Raw genomic sequence first — 21,975 nt, 5'->3', positions numbered from 1 at the left:
GTTACATCCAACCTTCAACGTGAAACAAACACACTGTAAAAAAATAAAACGCACAGATTTCAACTAAAATATACTAATTGACTGCATCACTATAAACTCATAGGCTATATCAAGTGGAAACACCACAGTTCTAAGCTTGTACCAGAATCTGGTTCCTGGGTTTGAATGAAATGAGTGAAACAGACAGCAGAGGGGAAAAACACTTAGGGGCCTATTGAGGAGACATGAGGAGAACATCAGCTAAACAATTGTGTATTTCCCACAAGAGGCACTCATAAACACTCAAACACCCATGTTAAACTCTGCCTCCACTCTGTGTTGCGTTCATGCTCTAATTGCAGTAGCGATTTATGATAATGGAGGCAGAGGCATGGACGGCGCATCCTTTTTGCTATTACCAGGCCAAAGTGCAGCCTTGACATCGGCAGGAAAATAGAGCCTTCTGCGCCGGGGGCCCCTGAGTGTTCTGCACCGGGGCCCACTGTGGGTCTGGCATTTACGCCAGCCCGCCTTAATAGTTCACGGGACGCACCGCTGTCTACGCTTCAGCGGCTGCACCCTGGAAACCGGAGCCTCTTCTGCCTTGCGGCTGGACAGGGGCTGGACAGGGGCAGGACAGGGGCAGGACAGGGGCTGGACAGGGGCAGGACAGGGGCAGGACAGGGGCTGGACAGGGGCAGGACAGGGGCAGGACAGGGGCTGGACAGGAGCAGGACAGGGGCAGGACAGGGGCAGGACAGGGGCTGGACAGGAGCAGGACAGGGGCAGGACAGGGGCAGGACAGGGGCTGGACAGGAGCAGGACAGGGGCAGGACAGGGGCTGGACTGGGGCAGGACAGGGGCAGGACAGGGGCTGGACAGGAGCAGGACAGGGGCTGGACTGGGGCAGGACAGGGGCAGGACAGGGGATGGACAGGGGCCTCTCTCCGGCCTCAGGGACGCGGAGTCGGAGCTGGTGTTTTGTCAACCTTGTGGTGCCGTGTTTACCACCTAAATAAGCCTCATCCGTTGTTATGCACCTCTTGTTTTTGCGCCTCTCTCTCTCTCTCTCTATCTCTCAAGCACAACAATGAGTCACCGACATCTGCCCAACGCTAAAGACGTGAAGAAAGCTGGTGTTACAGCTAAAGTTGGCACTTTAATTATAATAACTCCCAGGGAGGATGGTTCGTCATCTTCAACTTCGACTCGAAACGCTGCCAGAGATAACCAGATGCTGTCGTCTGTTTGTTTTGCTGTGGTCCGGGATCTTTATTCATTTTTTTGTTTTTCCACTCATCAATCTTCATTCAAATTAACGGCTGTTGCAAAACTAGTCAATAGATGAAATGGGCCTTTCGTTAAACAGAGTGAGAAAAAAGAGTGTCTGGTCTGTAGGTGTGTGGTCTGGCGTGACAGAGAGGCTACACCAGGAGGGCCGAGGGAAACCGTTGTGTAGCGCTCATTCGTCATGGCCGTCGTCATAGCCGTCATCCTGGCGGCCGTTAAACCCTGGCGGCGTTCGTGCTGTTGAGCAAGAGCGGTTGAGCCTGGATATATGCTGAAGAGAGGTCCGTGTGAGAGAGGGAGAGGGAGGGAGGGAGGGAGGGAGGGAGGGAGGGAGGGAGGGAGGGAGGGAAAGAGACAGGGAAAGAGACAGGGGAGAGAAAAGACAGAGAAACAGGAAGAGAATAATAAGAAGAAGAGAAAGCGTGTGAGGGAAAAAAAGAAGAGACAGATGTTGGTGAAGAGAGAGGAGGAGAGAGACCAGAGGTGCTGGGCAGAGCAGAGACAGAGACCAGCAGGTCAGAGAAGGGGCTTCCTGCACATTAACACCTCTGTCATCTTTACGATCACTCTGCCCTCATACACATCGCAGGGGTGGAGCAGGTGCGTGTGTGTGTGTGTGTGTGTGTGTGTCTGTGTGTGTGTGTGTGTGTGTGCGTGAAAGACCAGTAATTCCATCAGAGCAGGGTCAACTTCTGGGGAACGAGAAAGCGAGAGAGCGAGAGAGCGAGAGAGCGAGAGAGAGAGTGAGCGAGAGAGAGAGAGTCTGAACTTCTTGCTAACCTTGAACAGTGTTTTAGCCCAGCTGGGCCCAAACCTGGGAATTGTTCTGAAAAGGTCATTGACGCAGTGATTGAGTAATCATTGCCCTGGCTGCCACAGTCCAATCTCTCCCAACACCAGCAGGCCAGAGCAGTACAAGCCATTCCACGGCTTCCCATACAAAAGCAGCTGGAGTCACCAAGGTTGTTGTAAACAGAAAATGTGCTGCTGTTTGAAAATGAAGCGAGTTATAAACGAGTGGTCTGTACAAAGAATTTGCTGGAAAGGCAGTCCTTGAATGTGGACATGAGGAATGCTGACCGTTGTTTGATCTTAGCAGGGCAAATTAACCGTTTATTTAAAAAATCTTCAGGAGCACGCCTCCCTGAATACTAGTGAAGAACATCTGCCTCAGTGTTCAGCAGTCATCAATATTCAAAGAAACTTGGCATTCAAAAAGTGAGATGAACACAGCAGTACCCAGCCCCTTCTTTGAACTTGCCAACACAGTGAGTATGTTTGCTTTCAAAGTTCTGCTCCTTCGTAATACAAAGGTTTAAATCCCAGCAAAGCCAGTTTATGGAAGATCTGGTAGTCCCCGGTGCCCTGAGGTAAGCAGTGAGCCATGACGCGGGGCTTCCAACGGCCTTTGAACATCCCCGAAACTGACACAGCAGCCTGCCTGCCCCCCCTTCCAGAGCAACGTCCCCCAGAATCAAACAGAAGTACAAAGAAATTCAACCCCTTCCCAGAGACTTTGCGTCAGTTGCTTCTAGCATCCAATGCTGCTGCTGGTGATTACTGCTGAGATCAGAGAGCTTTTATGCAACTGAGGCTGTATTCAAAACAACAGGGCTCAACCCTACACCCTATCAAGTATCTTCCCTTCATAGTGAGCACTGTGAAGGGCATAGGGAGTAGGGTGTGAAAATAACGCTTGTTTGGAATGCCCTTCAACGTCATTTTCAGGGCTGTCGCACGTGTCAACAGTCTCTGTCACAAGCTATGGCTAATCATATCCATTGTTAATTAATGAATCCTATCTCAAAGCTAAGCTTTCCGAGTGGGAAAGTGATGTGTCCTGATCTCAGGCTAATATAAGCCCAAAGCAGTGGGGTCGTCGAAGAATTTCACAAAGTAATTGTGCATCACCTGTTTTAGCAGCGTGAGTTTGACACAGCTGTAGCCGATCGGCTAAGCATTGCTACTTTTGCGTCTGACGTCCCATTCATATCTCAGCCAAGCACAACTATGATTGAACTCTCCCACTTTTATCTTGCCAGCGTGTGCTTCTCATTATCACTGGGGATGGTGAGAAGCTTGTGCAGTGGAGGGATTCTTTATTGTGAATTAGATGGTGGGTTGTATTCAGACATAACGTAGGCTGGTACTGTCAAGGATCACAGCTGACTGATGCACCCTCCCCTCCCTCGACAGAGGGTTATCAACTGGGCTGGAATTCCATCTCTGCTCACTAACCAGCAGCTGGGCCAACTTGGGCTACAGTAGTTAGCTAGCTACAGTACATCGTAAATTTGTCAAACTGAATAATTACCACACACATACCATGAAACTGCCGATAGCTAGTTCAATTATGATGTAACTAAGATGCTGCTAAAAAAAATCCACCAACAGATTTATGTCTGTGAACTTTCAATGTTGCCTCAAAGTCCACCATATGTGTTGATAAATTATTGACCATAGACGTCGCAAAGAGTTGTGGGAGCAAAGGGAGCAAAAGTGACCATTACTTGTGTACATCGAAAATGACCGTTACGAAGGACCCTTCGAAGGGATTGCACCCTTCGGATTGAAATGCCCTTCAAAATGGCGCCGGTGGGCGTGGCCGCGATTATAATCCCTTCGACGTGTAGAGCCCTACCGTTTACACCAAGAGCTGCTAATACAACAAAATAAATCAAATCAAACTTTATTTGTACCAACACCATCCAACACACTCCAACCACGGGTTTGAGAGGCAAGGCAAAGAAAACGCAGTTCTGAGTTCAAAGTCGCTTTTCTTACTCTGCTCAATGGCTTTCCAAAAGTTCCTGTTAACTCCTTTACACTTTCTATAGGGTCAACTCAAGAATAGCACCAACAGTTCCCCTGAAGAAGATGTTTCATTGAGAGCAAGTGGGACTGAGAGGCCTGAGAATCCCTGCGGCGTCCTCCCCTCCTAAAACTGCCTGTTTAGGTCGAGGCCTCTTCCTTTTCTTGCTGGCTTAATGGATTATGACAGTAATGCAGCGCCAGGGCTTAATCCCTCACAAGCCTCCGCTGCCGACTCCCCATCCTTCACGGATAAAAATGTTTGTGTGTGTTTGTGTGTGTGTTTGTTTGCGTTTGTGTGTGTGTGTGAGAGAGAGAGAGAGAGAGGCGAGGACCTGCCAGCAGCCTGAGACGCAGAGCGATAGCGGGGCTGAGGTGCCCGCCGCTCCGAGCCAAGGCATTTAACACTGGCGTTCAACTCTGGCTAGCATGCTAAACAACACCGCTGCTTTGAGGGCTTCTCTCACCTCATGCTCACGAACATGCCAGTCTGCTAGCAGCCTCTGCCAAGGGTGACTGCAGCTAGGCACACATGGCTACCCACCTGCCTGTCAAGCTCAATGTTCCATCACTGCTCTGCCCAAAACCGTGAGTTAGTGACTCTGCATGTTAGCTTTCCCCTAGTCTGACTCACCGGATGTAGGTTTTGGGGATACGCCTCATCATCAGTTTATTACTGCCCAATCAGTGGCAACGGATGATTTTTCAGGTCCAGTCAGATTCAATCCAGACTACATGAAACAACCTAGCAACCGCTCCTCCCAAGATGAGTGATTGGTTTAAAGAAATACTGCGTCCACTCTCCCCCCTCCATCCCCGAATGGTAATGAGTCGAGACAGACCTTTCTCCAGCACTGGCAAAGTGTGGAGATATATCTGTCTATTCGGAGAGACTAACCAGGGCAGCTGTGGTTCAGGAGGTACAGTTGAGTGGGTTGTCCAAAGATCACAGGGTCAGCGGTTCAAATCCTGGCTCCTCCTGTCCACTGAACCCCTAATTGATCCCAAAGAGCCAGTTGGCACCTTGCGTGGCAGCTGCTACCAGTGGTGTGTGAATGGGTAAATGAGAGGCCATTGTAAAAGTGTTTTGGATAAAGGCACTATATACTGTAAGTGCAGTGCATTTACCAAATTGTATCATTCTCCTGCTAGCTGGTGTGAAGTAGCTAAGTCATACTGTAGGTAGGGCCTCTGGATAAAACCAGATCCTATTTATCAACACTTCCTACAATTGCATCATCACTTATCAGATAAGGGTTTTGGCTCATTTGGCCATTGGTAGCTAGCCAATTCATTCCTTTGTTTGGTGAGAGTGCCATAGATCTTGTCATAGTGCAAATTACACTCCATTAAATTAAACTCCCGGCATTTCAGAGAGAAGATTATTCTCTTAATCATCTGCACTCTCATTGGGAGTTAAGTCAAATACCTGTCTCTAATATATACTTAACGGAATTGAAAATGTTGGTGAAAAAAGTAGAAAATATCAAGGAAAAAAGGCAATGGGAAAAGAAGTGAAGTGCTGCAATAGACGGGGTCCAATTACACTGCATGAAGAGGGATGATCCTCTCACATATCAGGCCGTATCATATCAATCAGCTCCAGGCGGAGTGAGAGCTGCGTTTCCTCGAGTAGAAAACCCAGCAGACTCCGCTTGGCTGCCCGTCCTGGGTACTGTACATGTCTCGGAGGGACATCAAAATCCAATAATTTGCCGTTCCCACCACTCCCCTCCGGATCCCCCGCTTTAAATAACCGTGCATCTGGCACAAAAGCATACTGTAATCACCTACTGTATAGCCCGTTGAAGCAAAGGCCGGTTGCCTCCCTCTTCAAAGCAGGACCAGAGTCCCCCCGGAGGGCGTCGTCGTCAAACAAAACCAGCTTTAACTCTTTGCCAAGTGGCAAGGAGGGAGAGAGCTGAAGATCTATTGTGTGCTTCCTGAGTTAACAGTGCAAGCATAACAGTCCCTTCACCGTGGTCAATTATTTAGGTTCAGAGAAGGCTGCAGAGGGCACTGTGTATGAGTGTGTATGAGTGTGTGTGTGTGTGTGTGTGTGTGTGTGTGTGTGTGTGTGTGTGTGTGTGCGTGTGCATGTGTTTTGTAGGGCACTCCTCTATCCCATTATAGTTTGTTCAAGCAGGAGAATCAATACAAAATGGTTGACCTTAAGAGATCCAACATGAGCGGGTGGGACGGAAAAGTGCACTGAGTTGAGTAAGACTACTCGCAATGAATGGGTCCATGTTGACTGACCGGTTATCGGGATACCCCAGGAGGGATGGACTAAGTGCTCGGCAGGTACAGGCAAGGGATACCAGAACCACTGGCCCCGATGTTTAAGGAAGATCTCAAAGTACTCCACAAAGCTATTGTTGTTCTCTAAAAAAACAATAACCTCATTGCAGTCCAGAGACTCTCCCCTCTCCACTCACTGGAGGAGACCGCCGTGTCAACACAACAGCATTTTGCGTACGTAGTGGAAATCCCATCCCAGAAGCCGGATTAGGGGTAGCGAGGGCACGGAAGCAAATCCACTTCTCTATGGGAGAACAACCCCCCCTCCCCAAACGATGACACGTCCCCCCTCCAACAATGGTGGGCTTAAGCGTCAAGTCTCTTCCAGGTAATCTCCTTTTGAGCTTTTCTCGAGAAGAGACGGGACTTACTGACGCCAACGGAGACAGATTCATGACGGGGGTGATAACCAACAGCCAGTACTGTAGTCTGGAGCCCTGGAGCCCTGTCACAGTGTAGTGTCCCTGCATTACATTACATTACATTACAGTCATTTAGCAGACGCTTTTATCCAAAGCGACTAACAATAATTGCATTTAACGTAGGAAGAGCCAATGTACTACTACTTGCCAGAACTCACAAGTGCATTTTCTTTCTAAAACAAACAAGTGACTAAGAGCATAATCTAGTGCTGAAGGCAAAGTGCAAGAATCACAATCTAAAGTACAGTGCAATATAATATAATAAGTGCTTAGGTGGGAGGATTGTTGTAGTACTTCTTGAAGAGATGAGTTTTGAGCCTGCGACGAAAGATGGGCAGCGACTCTGCTGTCCTGACATCAGTGGGCAGTTCATTCCACCACTGCGGGGCCAGGACAGAGAAGAGCCATGACCGTGTCGATCGACCGCAGGGGCCTCGGAGTGACGGGGCAACCAGTCGCCCCGAGGTAGCAGAGCGTAGCGGTCGGGAGGGGGTGTAGGGTTTGACCATGGCCTGGAGGTAGGAGGGGGCTGTTCCTTTCATTGCCCTGTAGGTTAGCGCCAGAGTTTTAAACTGGATGCGAGCCGCTACAGGGAGCCAGTGTAGGGAATGGAGGAGGGAAGTTGTGTGGGAGAACTTGGGGTGGTTGAACACCAGGCGAGCAGCAGCTTTCTGGACAAGTTCCGGAGGTTTAATGGCTGACGCCGGGGCCCCAGCGAGGAGGGAGTTGCAGTAGTCAAGGCGGGAGATGACCAGGGCCTGGATGAGTACCTGTACCGTTTCATCAGTGAGGAAAGGGCGAATCCTCCTGATCTTGTAGAGCATGAATCTGCAGGAGCGTGTGACATGTGCGGAAGACGACAGTTGGTTATCTAGGGTCACACCCAGATTCCTCGCAGTCCGAGTCGGGGTCACCACTGTGTCTTCAATGGTGATGGCCAGGTACCGGTGCGGGCAGCCCTTCCCCGGGAGGAACAGCAGCTCAGTCTTGTCCAGATTGAGCTTGAGGTGATGTGTCGTCATCCACTCAGAGATGTCAGCCAAACACCCAGCTATGCGTGTCTCCACTGCCTGGTGGTATAGGCTGGTGAGGAGGACTGCCAGGTGGTATAGACTGGTGAGGAGAGCCAGATAGTATTAATGGGTTTCAAATGTAGTCCTAGACCTGCCATGTTGGGGACCCAACACAGGTGTTTCAAATGAATTAATGAGTTCTACTGCATAGGATTCTATGCAGTAGAGCCAATCAGATAAATTGAAACACCTGTGTTGGTCCCCAATATGGCAGGTCTAGGACTACATTTGAAACCCATGAATAGGCTGGTGAGGGGGACTGCCAGGTGGTATAGGCTTGTGAGGAGAGCCAGGTGGTATAGGCTAGAGGAGGACTGCCAGGTGGTATAGGCAGGTGAGGAGGACTGCCAGGTGGTATAGGCTAGAGGAGGACTGCCAGGTGGTATAGGCAGGTGAGGAGGACTGCCAGGTGGTATAGGCTAGAGGAGGACTGCCAGGTGGTATAGGCTAGAGGAGGACTGCCAGGTGGTATAGGCAGGTGAGGAGGACTGCCAGGTGGTATAGGCAGGTGAGGAGGACTGCCAGGTGGTATAGGCTGGTGAGGAGGACTGCCAGGTGGTATAGGCAGGTGAGGAGGACTGCCAGGTGGTATAGGCAGGTGAGGGGGACTGCCAGGTGGTATAGGCTGGTGAGGAGGACTGCCAGGTGGTATAGGCTGGTGAGGAGGACTGCCAGGTGGTATAGGCAGGTGAGGGGGACTGCCAGGTGGTATAGGCTGGTGAGGAGGACTGCCAGGTGGTATAGGCTGGTGAGGAGGACTGCCAGGTGGTATAGGCTGGTGAGGGGGACTGCCAGGTGGTATAGGCTGGTGAGGGGGACTGCCAGGTGGTATAGGCTGGTGAGGAGGACTGCCAGGTGGTATAGGCTGGTGAGGGGGACTGCCAGGTGGTATAGACTGGTGAGGAGGACTGCCAGGTGGTATAGGCTGGTGAGGAGGGCTTGGTTTGCCTACACCCATCCTGCCAGGCCAAACTGCCCTATGGGGAGCCGAAGTATGCAGCCAGCTTGTCAAGGAGAATGTAGGCATCCCTGGGTCCTCTGTTACACAAGTATCTGTTTTGCTCAAGGAAAAGGGACAAAACAATATCAATAGTAAATATCTAGCTTGTGTGGGAGAAAGGTTGTATGTGTCTTAATAAAATCAAGAATAATATTACCTGCATATAGGCTACACTGCTAAAATGTTGTAGGTATATGGCATTATGTGGCATGCTCATTATACTTGGATATCTTATACATAGCCTAATTTGCCTACTAACATTTGTTAACTATGTTCTTACTGTTGCCAACTTGAAAACAAACACACCAACTGCGGTAGGTGCATATTACTAATGTCTACACATGTTCTTGTTAGCTACAATGTTTTTCCTACTTGAAAACAGACACTCGAACACTGCGGTTGATGCATAGCCAAACGTTAGGCTACATATTAGCCTACTAACGTCTGTTAACTATGTAGCACTAGCTACGTTATGAGTGCCAGATACAATGTTTTGCCATAAAATGTTGCCTGCTTGAAAAACGTGGTGCATAGCACAACATACCTGTACTAACGTCTGTTAACTACGTTATGTTACATAACATACATACATAAGGTCCGTTAACTATGTTATCTAGGCTAACGTTAGCACAATATTGCGAGTGCCAGATAGGCTAGCTACAATGTTTTGCCACAATGTTGCCTACTGAAACAGACACAAAAACGGTTATGTGACTGATACAGCATCAAAGTAATTGTTTCTAAAAGATACAAAATCACTTAGTGATTTTACAATCACAATAGCTTAGCTACTATCACCATTATTTTATTGAAGAAATTATAAGATTAACTTACCCATTGCGAGGTTGTTGGACATTTGTCATTGTCTGATCAACTGGGAATATTATATATTTTTTTTAAAGTGCACTAGAATGCGTCGAATGTCGCAGCCTGTGTGCGGGGCTAGCTGGACACAGCACCGTGCGCCGTCGTACGACATCGTGGCGGATGCGGTCTGCGGGGGGCTTTAGACGACTGTTTTTGAATTTGAGTCTAGGAGAGGGTTACTGTTTTTTTCCATTGAATTTCGCTGTGGCTGGTCGTTGCTGCGTGCGTTCACTTCTTTTATTCGCTGGTGATACTAACGCCCGGCTCACACGCTTGCGTTTGATGCGTCAACTTTGACGGATGCCATTCACTTTCGCTGCCGCACGCAACAACAACCAATCACATTGTCCAAAACTGCGCTCGCAACAGCCGAGTATATTCTCCGAACCTGCTAGCGCGAACTATTTTGAAAACCCACCCGGCTTTTCGTTTAGTGCTGTCATGGATGCTAATCTGGTCGAACGTGTGGCGATCGTTTATGCATTGTGGTTGAGGCAACGTGAACGTGGTGCCCGCAGGTATTGGGTACATCCTATCCTGAAAACAAACAATTCAAACAGCGATTGTCCTCCATCTTGGTATCGAAAAATGTGAAAATCCCGCCTTGCGATGACGTCTTTCTCCGTCAAGACATCTGATTGGTCGGCAGCTCCGGCAACGCATCTGAAAGTTGAAAATGTTTTAACTTTCGACGCTAGCAACGCAGTCAACGCAACGCACCGGGACAACAACGGAACCAGAATGCCATTCGGCTGCAGCCATTGAAAGTGAATGGCATCCGTCAAAGTTGACGCATCAAACGCAAGCGTGTGAGCCCCCCGTAAGTGGAGAGCATGGCCGTATATATATCTGGTCCAGGGTGATATCCTACAGATAACGCCCTACTCTCAATGCAATTTATCTATGAATGCGCTTCCTCGGCCCGCTCGTCCGAGTCTACAGACAAAACCGTTTAGTTACTCACCAAAGTAAAAACATCGTTGGAAAGAAAGTCTTTTTTCTCCGAGGTGGCTACAGTTTGTAGGCCCCCACCTTTCAAATAAAAGGCAAAGTTGTACACTTAAATATAATATCCACAGCGCATCGACTGTCTTCTTCTACCGGCGATTCGGCACTCTCCCCTTTGTTTAGCCTACTCACTGCTGCCGCCCATGTTGGGGATGATGCATTACATTACATTATTTACATGTTTTATTTACATGTTTTAACGTTTAAAATTTGCCATAGTTAATAACTCAGCGGAAATGTTCTCTCGCCAATCAGATACATCAACGCGAGTCTCTCAACACCATTTAAGATCATCCTGCTTTCACTCTCTCTCTCAGCCAGAGGAACCTCTTACATATGTTTCTCTCTCCTGTCCTCAATCTGAAGTTCTGGTGTCGTTTTGTTTCCCCCCCCCACTAGCTACATATAAACACTCTATACAGTATTTGCACTTGTAATACTGGTGTGAGAATCCTTTTTAATGTTTGTCTCTCTCTCTTTCACTCTCCCAGGAGTGATGTCAGACTTGTCCCAGACTCAGGTGTTCTCCTGCTCTGAGTGCCCATTCACCCACACCTCCCAGATCTACCTCCACAAGCACCTCAAGAGGAGCCATGACAACCTCTACGTCTCTCTGCTGAGGAAAAGAGAGATCAGACCAGAGACTCTCTCCTCGTCATCGTCCTCCTCTCAATCACTCCCTATCACCACCTCCAACACCCCCCTCACCCCAGCTCCCGCCCAGAGACAGACAGACACAGACAAGCCAAGACCGTACCACTGTGAACAGTGTGGGAAGAACTTCACTAGGTCAGATAATTTAAATATACACCAGCGTGTTCATACAGGAGAGAAGCCATACCACTGTGACCAGTGTGGAAAGAAATTCACTACGTCAGGAGAGTTTAAGAAACACCAGCGTGTTCATACAGGAGAAAAGCCATACCACTGTGACCAGTGTGGAAAGAAATTCACTACATCAGAAAATTTAAAGACACACCAGCGTGTTCATACAGGAGAGAAGCCATACCACTGTGACCAGTGTGGAAAGAACTTCATTCAAAAGGACACTCTCAGGACACACCAGCGTGTTCATACAGGAGAGAAGCCATACCACTGTGACCAGTGTGGAAAGAACTTCATTCAAAAGGAACATCTCAGGACACACCAGCGTATTCATACAGGAGAGAAGCCATACCACTGTGACCAGTGTGGAAAGAACTTCATTCAAAAGGAACATCTCAGGAGACACCAGCGTGTTCATACAGGAGAGAAGCCATACCACTGTGACCAGTGTGGAAAGAACTTCACTACGTCAGCAGAGTTAAAGACACACCAGCGTGTTCATACAGGAGAGAAGCCATACCACTGTGACCTGTGTGGAAAGAACTTCACTCAGTCAACAAGCTTAAAGACACACCAGCGTGTTCATACAGGAGAGAAGCCATACCACTGTGACCAGTGTGGGAAGAACTTCACTACGTCAGGAGAGTTAAAGAAACACCAGTGTGTTCATACAGGACAGAAGCCATACCACTGTGACCAGTGTGGAAAGAACTTCACTCAGTCAACAAGCTTAAAGACACACCAGCGTGTTCATACAGGAGAGAAGCAATAGCCTTAGGCCTGGATTACACTACTGCGTTTTTCTGAGTTTTCTCCTACCTTTGCGCCTATCAATTACAATACCGAGGCCAAAATGAGGCTCGAACCCAGAGGCAGCTCGATACGTCCGGGGCCACGTTTTGGTGCTTGAAATCCGTAGATGCGTTCTAGTGTAATAGGCAGATCTGGAGGCCTTTGAAAAAAAACCTATAGGAATAGGGCTACACTGTAACGCTGTGTTCACTTCACCTTATAACAATCAAACAGATGATTTACGAGTTTGAGCTACATATTATTGTATACTATAGTTAATCAGACATGCGGACAATATCTTAGGAGGAATTTCACTGTATTCCATGTTTACATGTTCCCCCAAAAAAGTAGACAATTCAAATCATAACCTACATAAGAATACACATCTCAAATAATAATATTCTCTTGTTCAAAGAAAAGTAACTAGCAAAAAGTTACAACATTTTTATTGAGCTATAGCTATATAAGATATATAGAGATATGCCGCTATACGTGTGGGAAGGCTCCCCAGCTCAGTCTTTTGTGTTTCTTTTTCAATAATATCTCTATTCAATACTCAAATACAGTCCAAATGTTCCGATATATAGTCCTTACAATCATTTAGTTTTAAGTCCTTCATCCATTCCCTCATGATATCTCCCGTATTATGATGAGACTTGATAATAATAATTAACTATTAACTATACCCTGATTAACTATCAGGGTATGTGAATGTTTTTACGAATATGCCAACTGTCTGTCCCTCATGGTGTCGTTCTAAAACATCACCATCAAGAGATGAATAAGCCTACTATTTTAAACTGCACCACAGATTTGGGCAAACATGATTTAGGGTACCTATTAGGCCAGTCAAAGGAGATGTTTGCTTTTGCAAAAGAACCCCTCAAATATGTTATACAGTTTAATCTGGAATAATATTCTGAAATCAGATCTGTAATCATTCTACAAGCAATTGGTTTATTTGGGTGTGAGCCAATGATCAAAATAGGAATTGGATATGGAGTTTGGATTACTGGAGAAAATGAAAAGAGGAACTTTAGGAAGATCCTTGGTGAACTGAATAATACGGCAGGCCTTATCCTATAGGCCTATGGAATGCTGCGCTCCAGGACAACGTTGGATGAATGGATGGACTTAATTTTGACCTCTTGGTCAAAGTCGATTGTGCTCTTAAAACATGAAAGAATAAAACAAAAAGTACTGCAACACAAAGTAGATGAGATGGTGATTGCAAAGGGACTGTTTAAATTAATTCCAATATACCTGGTTGAGTTCATGGTTTACAACTGTATCTCTTAGAACATACATTAATAAATAATAAGATGAACAGTAGTAATGGTAGGCTATAATATTGTTATCACAGCAGCGCAGATTGAGATTACAATTAGAGATTGGAATAAGTAGGCTATCTTTTTGGATTTGAGTTTGTTTTAAAAGCAGTGGATGCGCAGCAGACATGGAACACAAACTGGGATGGAAATGTATTTGTTGTGACTGATTGCTTTGGTTGGATGGCTGGACAGCTGCATTTTAAACTTTTCAGAATGTTGTTTTTTTACATTAACCTTTTTAGTAAACATTGTGTAACCTGAGAGAGGTACTGTAGAGAGTGTGTTCATTTGTGTGCCTGCCTCAGTATCCCACCCTGGACTGACCCCTCCTCAGTATCCAACCCTGGACTGACCCCCCCTCAGCATCCAACCCTGGACTGACCCCCCCTCAGTATCCCACCCTGGACTGACCCCCCTCAGTATCCAACCCTGGACTGACCCCCCTCAGTATCTAACCCTGGACTGACCCCCCCTCAGTATCCATCCCTGGACTGACCCCCCCTCAGTATCTAACCCTGGACTGACCCCCCCTCAGTATCCAATCCTGGACTGACCCCCCCTCAGTATCCAACCCTGGACTGACCCCCCCTCAGTGTCTCTGCATGCCTCTTCCATTGCTCCCAGGGAGAGTCATGCAGGTATATGGTTGGTGTTCATAAACCTTCCAATGCCAAGCTGAAAATAATTCCTCAATGGGACTGAGAAATGGGGAGTAAGGGGGTAACGGTGTATCCACCTGTGAAGTTATGTATGGTGGTTGGTGAACCAGTCCCAGACCAGAGCAGCCCGGTGGAGACTAACATGATCCCACATGACAACAAACCTGGGCTGCTCTGCTCCGTCCTGGACAACTGCATTATATAGAGCACCAGATATCTCATGGTGAGTGGACTGCACTTATATAGCGCTTTTATTCAAAGAGCTTTACAATGGCTTCTCTCATTCATCCATTCACTCACCAATGGTGGCCAGCTGGTATTAGCGTGCTCTTTGGGATAAATTAGTGTCTTTCTCAAGAACATGTCAACGAAGCAGAGCAGATAGCTGGAATTGAACTGGAGGCTCCCAGACGGCTACTCTACCTCCTGAGCTGCTGCCGCCCCCTCAGAACGTGATCATGTGTGCAGTACTGGATGGACCTAGGGTGGCATGGTGATGGACAACTCCTTGCAGACGTAGGAACCTCTTGAAAATGTTTTCAGCCCTCAAAGGCCATATCTAGGTTTTTGCAGGGTGATGATCAATCTAGTAATTATATTCCATAAACCATGGCATGTTTAAATGATTTTATTGTGAGCTCACAAGGTATGTCTGATCTCCAGAGCAGGGACATCAGAGTACAAATTTGTGGTCAGAAAACAATGAGTCTTATACTTCATCTGACCTCATCTTAAGACCTCCTCCTCCTTATCTCTCTGGGCTAGTGGAAGCTAACCCTCCCCAACTTAACATACTTGAAGCTCACAGACCTGCTTCCACACACCACAAAACACTGATTCTTCTTCAAGGAACACAAGGTGATATTTCCCCCACGCTGCCCAGGGACATTCACAACAGCTCTTTGTCCTGTAACATCTGGGCCCTGACGCCTGGTTTTAGATAGATTGAATCCAGCTTCATCAATGAAAATGAGGTCATGATGCTGTGCAGCTGCGCCAAATACCACCAATAGGCCGTTCACATCTCTCATATTGAAATGAATGGAATGCACAAGAACAAGAGCCCTGGATCAGGTCCACATCCAGCCATCTTGCTAATAACACCACCAGCTAACATTAGCTAGCCAACATCAGATAGAAAGCTAACCAGGTAGATATGAATAGGCTACTGCAGGATCTTGACTAGTCTAACGTTAGAAGACCATAAACGCAAATGAAAACGGTTCATGGATCCTTTTACCCGCCCCAAGTGCTCATTTTAGCATACTTTGGAAAACAAGTACCCTAACACACCTTATAGAACATGTCATCTATGGGCTGCAGAGATTGAGTCAGAGAAATAATAATAGGTACAAATCCTTATTAAATCAATTTTAATCCATTGCTTTTATCTCTCGAAAGATTGATTATGCTCTCCTAAAGCTATAATCAAAGTTTTGATGACTGAGGCCCAATCTGTTCAGATCCTGTCTAGAGCCCGCCTCCTGAGACAGGAAAGATGCCGCTTCAACATTAGGTACACGACGCCCTCTACTGGATATGTAATGGTAGTGACCAGTTCTGACTTAACCATGACATTATTATCCTGACATGCATTATGCGTGACCCCTTTATTTATTTGAGGTCTTATATGAATGTCCAGTGCTGACCATGTTCCTCCTTGTTTTAAAAAGGCGCCGTCTCCTCTTGTTCTTTAGTCCTGGACCAGGGCTACTTGTTCTTTCCATTCCATTCATTTGAATATGAGAGGTGCGACCGCAAGACTGACCTGAGAAGTGAGTTTCAGTTGCTGGTGATTTAGACCATTAGCACTTATAATGAGAATGAGGATGAATTCAGGTTTTCAATAGCGCTGAAGATGGAGAGCAGACACATTCACACCTGGGAACCATCTAGCTTACGTATTGTCTGGTTGAAGTGGTCATCAGTAGTCTTGTGTTCACACCTCTCATATTCAAATGAATGGAAAGAAGTAGCCCTGATCCAGATCCAGGACTAAAGAACAAGAGGAGACGGCGCCTTTTTATCTTTTTAAAACAAGGAGGAACATGGTCAGCACTGGACATTCATATAAGACCTCAAATAAATGAAGGGGTCACTCATAATGCATGTCAGAATAATAATGTCATAGTAATGTCAGAACTGGTCACTACCATTACTGTACTATATGCTATGGTTGGGTTATGTGTTCTTAACAATGTCCAGTAGGTGGCAACAGAGGTTCACCTAAGCACTACTACTTGTTAATCACCTAGGTAGATATAGCAGTGCAGTGTTAGTTAGTCAGTGATGGCCATGCCCTGTAATGCACTTCTCCAAAGTATATCAGTAAACGTCAGTAAATGGTTACCCCGCTGTCCGACCCTGATTATGTAATATAGTGCAAGATATTACAATTACATATCCAGAAGATGGCGTCAGGTAGTTTCTGGTCTCAGGAGGCGGGCTCTAGACCGGATCTGAACAGTGAAACGCGTCATTGTTCCCGGCTTTCACCGATTGGTTAAGAGCATTGAAAAGACTAGCAGTCACGACTAGAATGTGTATAAATTGTGTTCGTAATTTGTCTCTCTCTCTACCTTGGGAACTTTTCACTGTCGAACACTGTTGGTCACGCCTGTAAAGATTCCACATTGCAAAGATTTTTTTTATCCATCTGAAGAAAACAAGAGACGATCTCTTTATTCTTATTTGAGTAAACAAACGTTTCCATCACAACCTACTCACTAGCCTTTCACTGTAGGCTACGACAATCCTCAATTCGGTAAGTTGTATGTTATTTTCTATTTTTGAAAGATTAGAGCGCAGCCGTTTGGGGCTTCGGTTCAGGAAGTGAACTTCTAATGTCCAAGGGAGGGTTAGACGACTGTTTTTGAATTTGAGTCTAGGAGAGGGTTACTGTTGTATTCATTGAATTTCGCTGTGGCTGGTCGTTGCTGCGTGCGTTCACTTCTTTTATTCGCTGGTGATAAGTGGAGAGCATGGCCGTATATATATCTGGTCCAGGGTGATATCCTACAGATAACGCCCTACTCTCAATGCAATTTATCTATGAATGCGCTTCCTCCCCTACTAACACAGTACGTAAAACTGACGGGACACATTGGTGTAATTGTGGTAACTTTGCGACGTCACCAGCAGCGGACCTAGCTGACACCGAGCTGACACTTGCCTTTTCAGTCGCAAAATAACCAAAATAGCCGTCCTCAAGGACACTGTAAGGGAACGTAGCCGCCACTGCTGCTTAAATCCGTAACTACGATGTAATTAAATAACGTGACAATGTGGTTACATCGCAGTCCCAATCTGACTTTATTGGAAATGTGTCACAGTGGGTCAGAACATTTGTAAATTACTTAGGTTTTAAAATAAATTTTGAAGTCATACAGTTACAGAATTGTAATAATGAGGAGAAATCCTGCATGTCTGCTTTGTGTGTAATTTCTCATTTACAGTTAATATTAACACTAAAGATTTGCAGTCTAGGCCTAATAAAAATAATGATAAAAAATATGCCTATGAATAAAGTCCTAATTTTGCAACCTAAATGTGAGCAATGAACGCTGAGCAGTGAACGTAGAATGCAAGGCATTGGGCTACTTTCTTAGTGACACATTTGAAGAACTAGACAAACAAGTTACACACTCTGTGCCAGTAGGTGGCGGTATGCACATTAAAGTTGTTTGCGATCCGCCACTAAACCCAGCGAAGAAGAAGAACTAAACTTCCGCTCCGTTTGAGACAGAAATGATTGAGAAAGACCAACATGCTGTCTGTGTCGACAACACAGATCATGTAAGTATCTCAATTTCAATGTATACATACATACTATGTATTTTGGTATCGTCCCAGATAAAACACCAACGTTATGTGCAAGCTACCCTTTTGTAATGATTCTTTGTCTGCAGATGCTCTTTCCAATGTTAGCTAACTAGCTAGCCAGCTAACGTGATTAGCCTTTTTCTGTACATGGCTAGCTAAGTAGCCTACGTAAAATTACTCTCGCAATTATTGTTAAAACGTTCGCTTTTGTGTAATTGTAGCTTAAATTATAATGTTGGCTTGGCAACGTGAGAATATTTCAGTTGTGTACACTATAACTTTTATGAAGTGTTGTTGTGGGCCATTGTTTCCTAATTACAGGCTTGCGCGAGCTCCTGCACGTTCGTACTGTTTCATCGCTTGGAATAAAATGCGATAATTAGCTTACTCATTGATTTCGCATTAACCCACGACACCGTTAGTATGTGTTTGTTTTTAGGCATTCATTTTTCCGATTTTAACGTTAACAATACTAGAAGCCCCAACAACGGAGCTAGGCTAGCTAGCAGGATTTGTTATAGCAGCCATCTTGGCTTTTGGCACGTGGTCCTGTGGAGTGTGCATGTCAGCCAAGGAGAGGGTCACCCACCCACTTTCTCTCTCTCTCTCTCTCCCTCTCTCCCCTCCCATGCTCTCAGTTGCCAACCTCCCAGTTCTTGTTTGAACTGAGCAGAAGCAGGTGAGCGGGGCAGGAAGAGGCGCTAAGACGGGGACAGGCGTGGCCAGGGGCAGTCCTGGGACAGCACCACAGGCTCTGTGAGTCTTGTTCAGTTGAATGCCCTCATGAGTATTAACAGAAGAGCACCATATACATATGCACACATACACTCTAACATGTCGCTCTCTCCTCAGCTCAGCCCAATGGTCTCTGATGGTTCTGTCTGGCCAGCCCTTAGGTGGAGAAACACCTGATCATCAATATAGGCAGGCACACGTAAGTACAAATGCACATACGTTTCCATAGACGGGATAAACAAATGGGAATATTGATATTGAGTTAGCGGTAGACATGTGAGATTCATAAGACGCATCACTGACGCCAGTGACGCCACAATATCAGGGAAATTGAGCAATTGCTTCCCTGTAGTGCAAACTTGCAAGATTCGCTCAGTTATTAACCCTTCTTGCGTTTTTTGTTGTTGGTTTTCTCTCTCCTCCTTCCTCTCTGTGCAGTTCTCCTGTGTGCTGAGCCGCTATCCCATGTATTGCCACTGCTGACAGGGTAGAGCTCAGCCCCATGCAGAAGTGAGTGATGAGGAGAGGGAAGATCATTTTCCCGTTTTTTTTCCCTCCAGTTTTAGGAACCGTCTCAAAAATGTGTTCCCCACTTTTATGCCTTTAAATCAGGGTTGGAGTATTCCAGGTGTGTGGCCATGAACACCAGTAGAGGAGGGAACCAAGTGTCTCATTCTCTCTCCACAGTTGTGTGGTTGTAACCCCCCACTAGCTACATATTCATTCAATCTTTATTTAACCTCGTGAATCAATTGAGAGTAAGCTCTCATTTACAATGATGTATAATCACTCTATATTTGAACTTGTACTACAGGTGAGATAATCCTTTTTAATGGTCTCTCTCATTGCTGTGCAAGACTTGGGTGTTCTCCTGCTCTGAGTGCCCATTCTCCTATACCTCCCAGATCTACCTCCACAAGCACATCAAGAGGAGCCATGACAACCTCTGTCTGCTGAGGAACACACAGAGCATTATGAAGTAGCCAGTGCCTTGGCGAAGGTGTTTGAGCAGCAGTCATCAATGGATTAACTCCCAAGACACAAGGAAGAGACAGCGCAACACACGCTATGACTCCAGTGACGAAGGTAATATAATAAAGTGCATTCAACAGTCCCAAAAGAGTACTACTTGAGTTGACTAATCTGAGCTAATTTACCTCTACTATATGTTCCAGTGCCCAGGCAGCCGGTCGGCAGAACTCAGACCAGACCAGCTATGCCAGGTGCCAGAGCCGGAAGGCCTGCTCTGCCAGTTATCAATGCAGGTATCCATGCATGTTTGTGTTGGTGAAATGTCTATGCATATTTGCACACTTACAGTTAACTCAGGAATGTCTGAAGACTAATGTACTCAGTTCACTAATTCGCTCATCTCACATCTCACTACTCGGCAGTAGATGTTCATCGCCCGGGTCCTTTGAGCCAAGGCGCTGTGAGCCCAGGCCCTTCAGCCCTTCAGACGTCCAGGCACGAGCAGCATGCATCAGCGATTAGCACCCCGGCTAGACCAGGTCAGGGTCTGACATGTCTCATGTCGAGTTGATTCTTCCCCTTATGCCAGAATCACTACGCCGCCAGCACCATAGTTTCCTGCTCATCCCTTTATCCTCTGGTTTTCAGGTAGTTCTCTGATGCCATCGCCTGTGAGACCAACAGCTCCAGCAGGGTTGCCATCAAGCTCTGCAGATGCTGGTACGCTGAATTTTGTGAACTACTTCATGCTGCATGTAGGGATATACTTTGAGCTGAATATCCATTATGGGACCGTACAATTACTTATAGCCACATCTGTGTTTAATATCCAGACTTCCAGAGGATGATGTGTCAGCAGTTCTCCAGCATCATGCAGAGTCTGAGGGAGATGGCACAGACAATGATGAGGCTGGAGCAGAGACTGGAGCAGAGACTGTCCGGCGAGTCTGCAGACAGCTATCGGGGAGCAGTACTGGATGACCTGCACCCTGCTAAAACGGAGGAGGAGCTGCTGGTCTTGGAGGAGCAGCTGAAGGACAAGGATCATCAAAGGAAGATGGTGAGTAACTTCAAGGCAGAACTTTGTTCCTTATTTTTGCAGAGAAGTGTTAAGGAAATGTAAAAGTAAAGGATTGTCTTTATGTTTTGCAGACACGATATCTGAGTTCCATTGGCGGCAAAGATCTGCCAGATGTGGTCTGGCGGGTGCTGTCAGCCATTGCCATACACAGAGTGTGGTGTGTCTACAGCGTCCATGGGAAGAGGGGGAAGAAGCCTCTGAAGAATATGACCCTCTACAATGTCATATTACGTAAGGGATTGTTCATATTTTCGCAAAATAATACATTGTCTTTGCTTCATGCCATGTGCATTGAAACCATTCCCTTTTTGGTTAAAAGGTGCAGTTATGGCCTGTAAGCCAAGCACCACTGTGACGGAGGTGTCTGCCCAGCTGCAGGAGATGCTGAAACATGCCCCTGCTCGATGCAAAAAGGTATGTGATGTCAGGCAGTTAATTTTCTCGTATCCAGTGACATGGCACGCTTCCAATGAACGTATGCGACTTGCTTTTACAGCCATTTCATTATGTCCTTAGGCATCTGCTCCAGCCCAGCTGACCTCCCCAGCCCAGCCCCTGACCGCAGCTCCAGCCCTGACCACAGTGGAGTATTCAGATGAGGATGACCTCTTCTGCCCAGACCCTCGATTCAGATGTGGGTGACCCCCAGCCCGTCTCCCTAAACCTGCCTTTCCAGCCTGCCAGGATGGATGCCTTTTTTGTAAATAGTTTTTGTAAATTTTAACCTTTTTTGTGTGGGATACAACGGTCTGTTCCCGGTCTGCCTGCCACAGAATGCGCACTGTTTCATCTTTGTTTTTAGAACTTTTGCAATTGTCAGATAATGGGTTGCTAGCCAGAGCTTGTACATGCTTTTTTTTTGCTTTTCTGGCTATGCGTAATGTGACAGACCGTAAACCTCATCCTTGTAAATATGTATAGCCTACTTATAATTTGTAATGTACTTTGTGTAATAAAATGTTCTAAACTGTTCAGTCTTATATTGGTTTGTATCATAATGCTTGCTG

General features: G+C 46.4%; 1 protein-coding gene and 1 long non-coding RNA gene across 2 annotated transcripts; both read left to right on the top strand.

The window, feature by feature from the left end:
* Window positions 1-18,103: 18,103 nt before the first annotated feature.
* LOC311328361 lies at window positions 18,104-19,105 on the top strand. The gene is made up of 3 exons (XR_014631213.1): window positions 18,104-18,153; window positions 18,819-18,936; window positions 19,033-19,105. It is a non-coding gene; the product is annotated as an uncharacterized lncRNA (long non-coding RNA).
* A 774-nt stretch (window positions 19,106-19,879) lies between these two features.
* On the top strand, window positions 19,880-21,743 carry LOC311328358 (uncharacterized protein). Its single transcript, XM_084462339.1, has 8 exons — window positions 19,880-20,001; window positions 20,091-20,180; window positions 20,310-20,426; window positions 20,536-20,607; window positions 20,721-20,947; window positions 21,040-21,199; window positions 21,288-21,382; window positions 21,485-21,743. Exons 2-8 carry the CDS (start codon window positions 20,132-20,134, stop codon window positions 21,608-21,610), a joined length of 846 nt encoding a protein of 281 aa, XP_084318465.1. The 5' UTR covers window positions 19,880-20,001; window positions 20,091-20,131; the 3' UTR covers window positions 21,611-21,743.
* Window positions 21,744-21,975: the final 232 nt, after the last annotated feature.

This window comes from Borostomias antarcticus (genome assembly GCF_949987555.1).
Source record: "Borostomias antarcticus genome assembly, contig: scaffold_76, whole genome shotgun sequence".
In the NCBI taxonomy this organism is placed as follows: Eukaryota; Metazoa; Chordata; class Actinopteri; order Stomiiformes; family Stomiidae; genus Borostomias; species Borostomias antarcticus.
Note: the sequence above shows the minus strand (reverse complement) of the source record. Positions and strands in the feature narration are given on the sequence as shown.

Coding starts and splice junctions, on each gene's coding strand:
- LOC311328358 (XM_084462339.1), top strand. CDS start 20,132: ATGCCAGGTGCCAGAGCCGGAAGGCCTGCTCTGCCAGTTATCAATGCA. Junction 20,181..20,309: donor TCTGCCAGTTATCAATGCAG/GTATCCATGCAT, acceptor ACTACTCGGCAG/TAGATGTTCATCGCCCGGGT. Junction 21,200..21,287: donor CCTCTACAATGTCATATTAC/GTAAGGGATTGT, acceptor TTTGGTTAAAAG/GTGCAGTTATGGCCTGTAAG.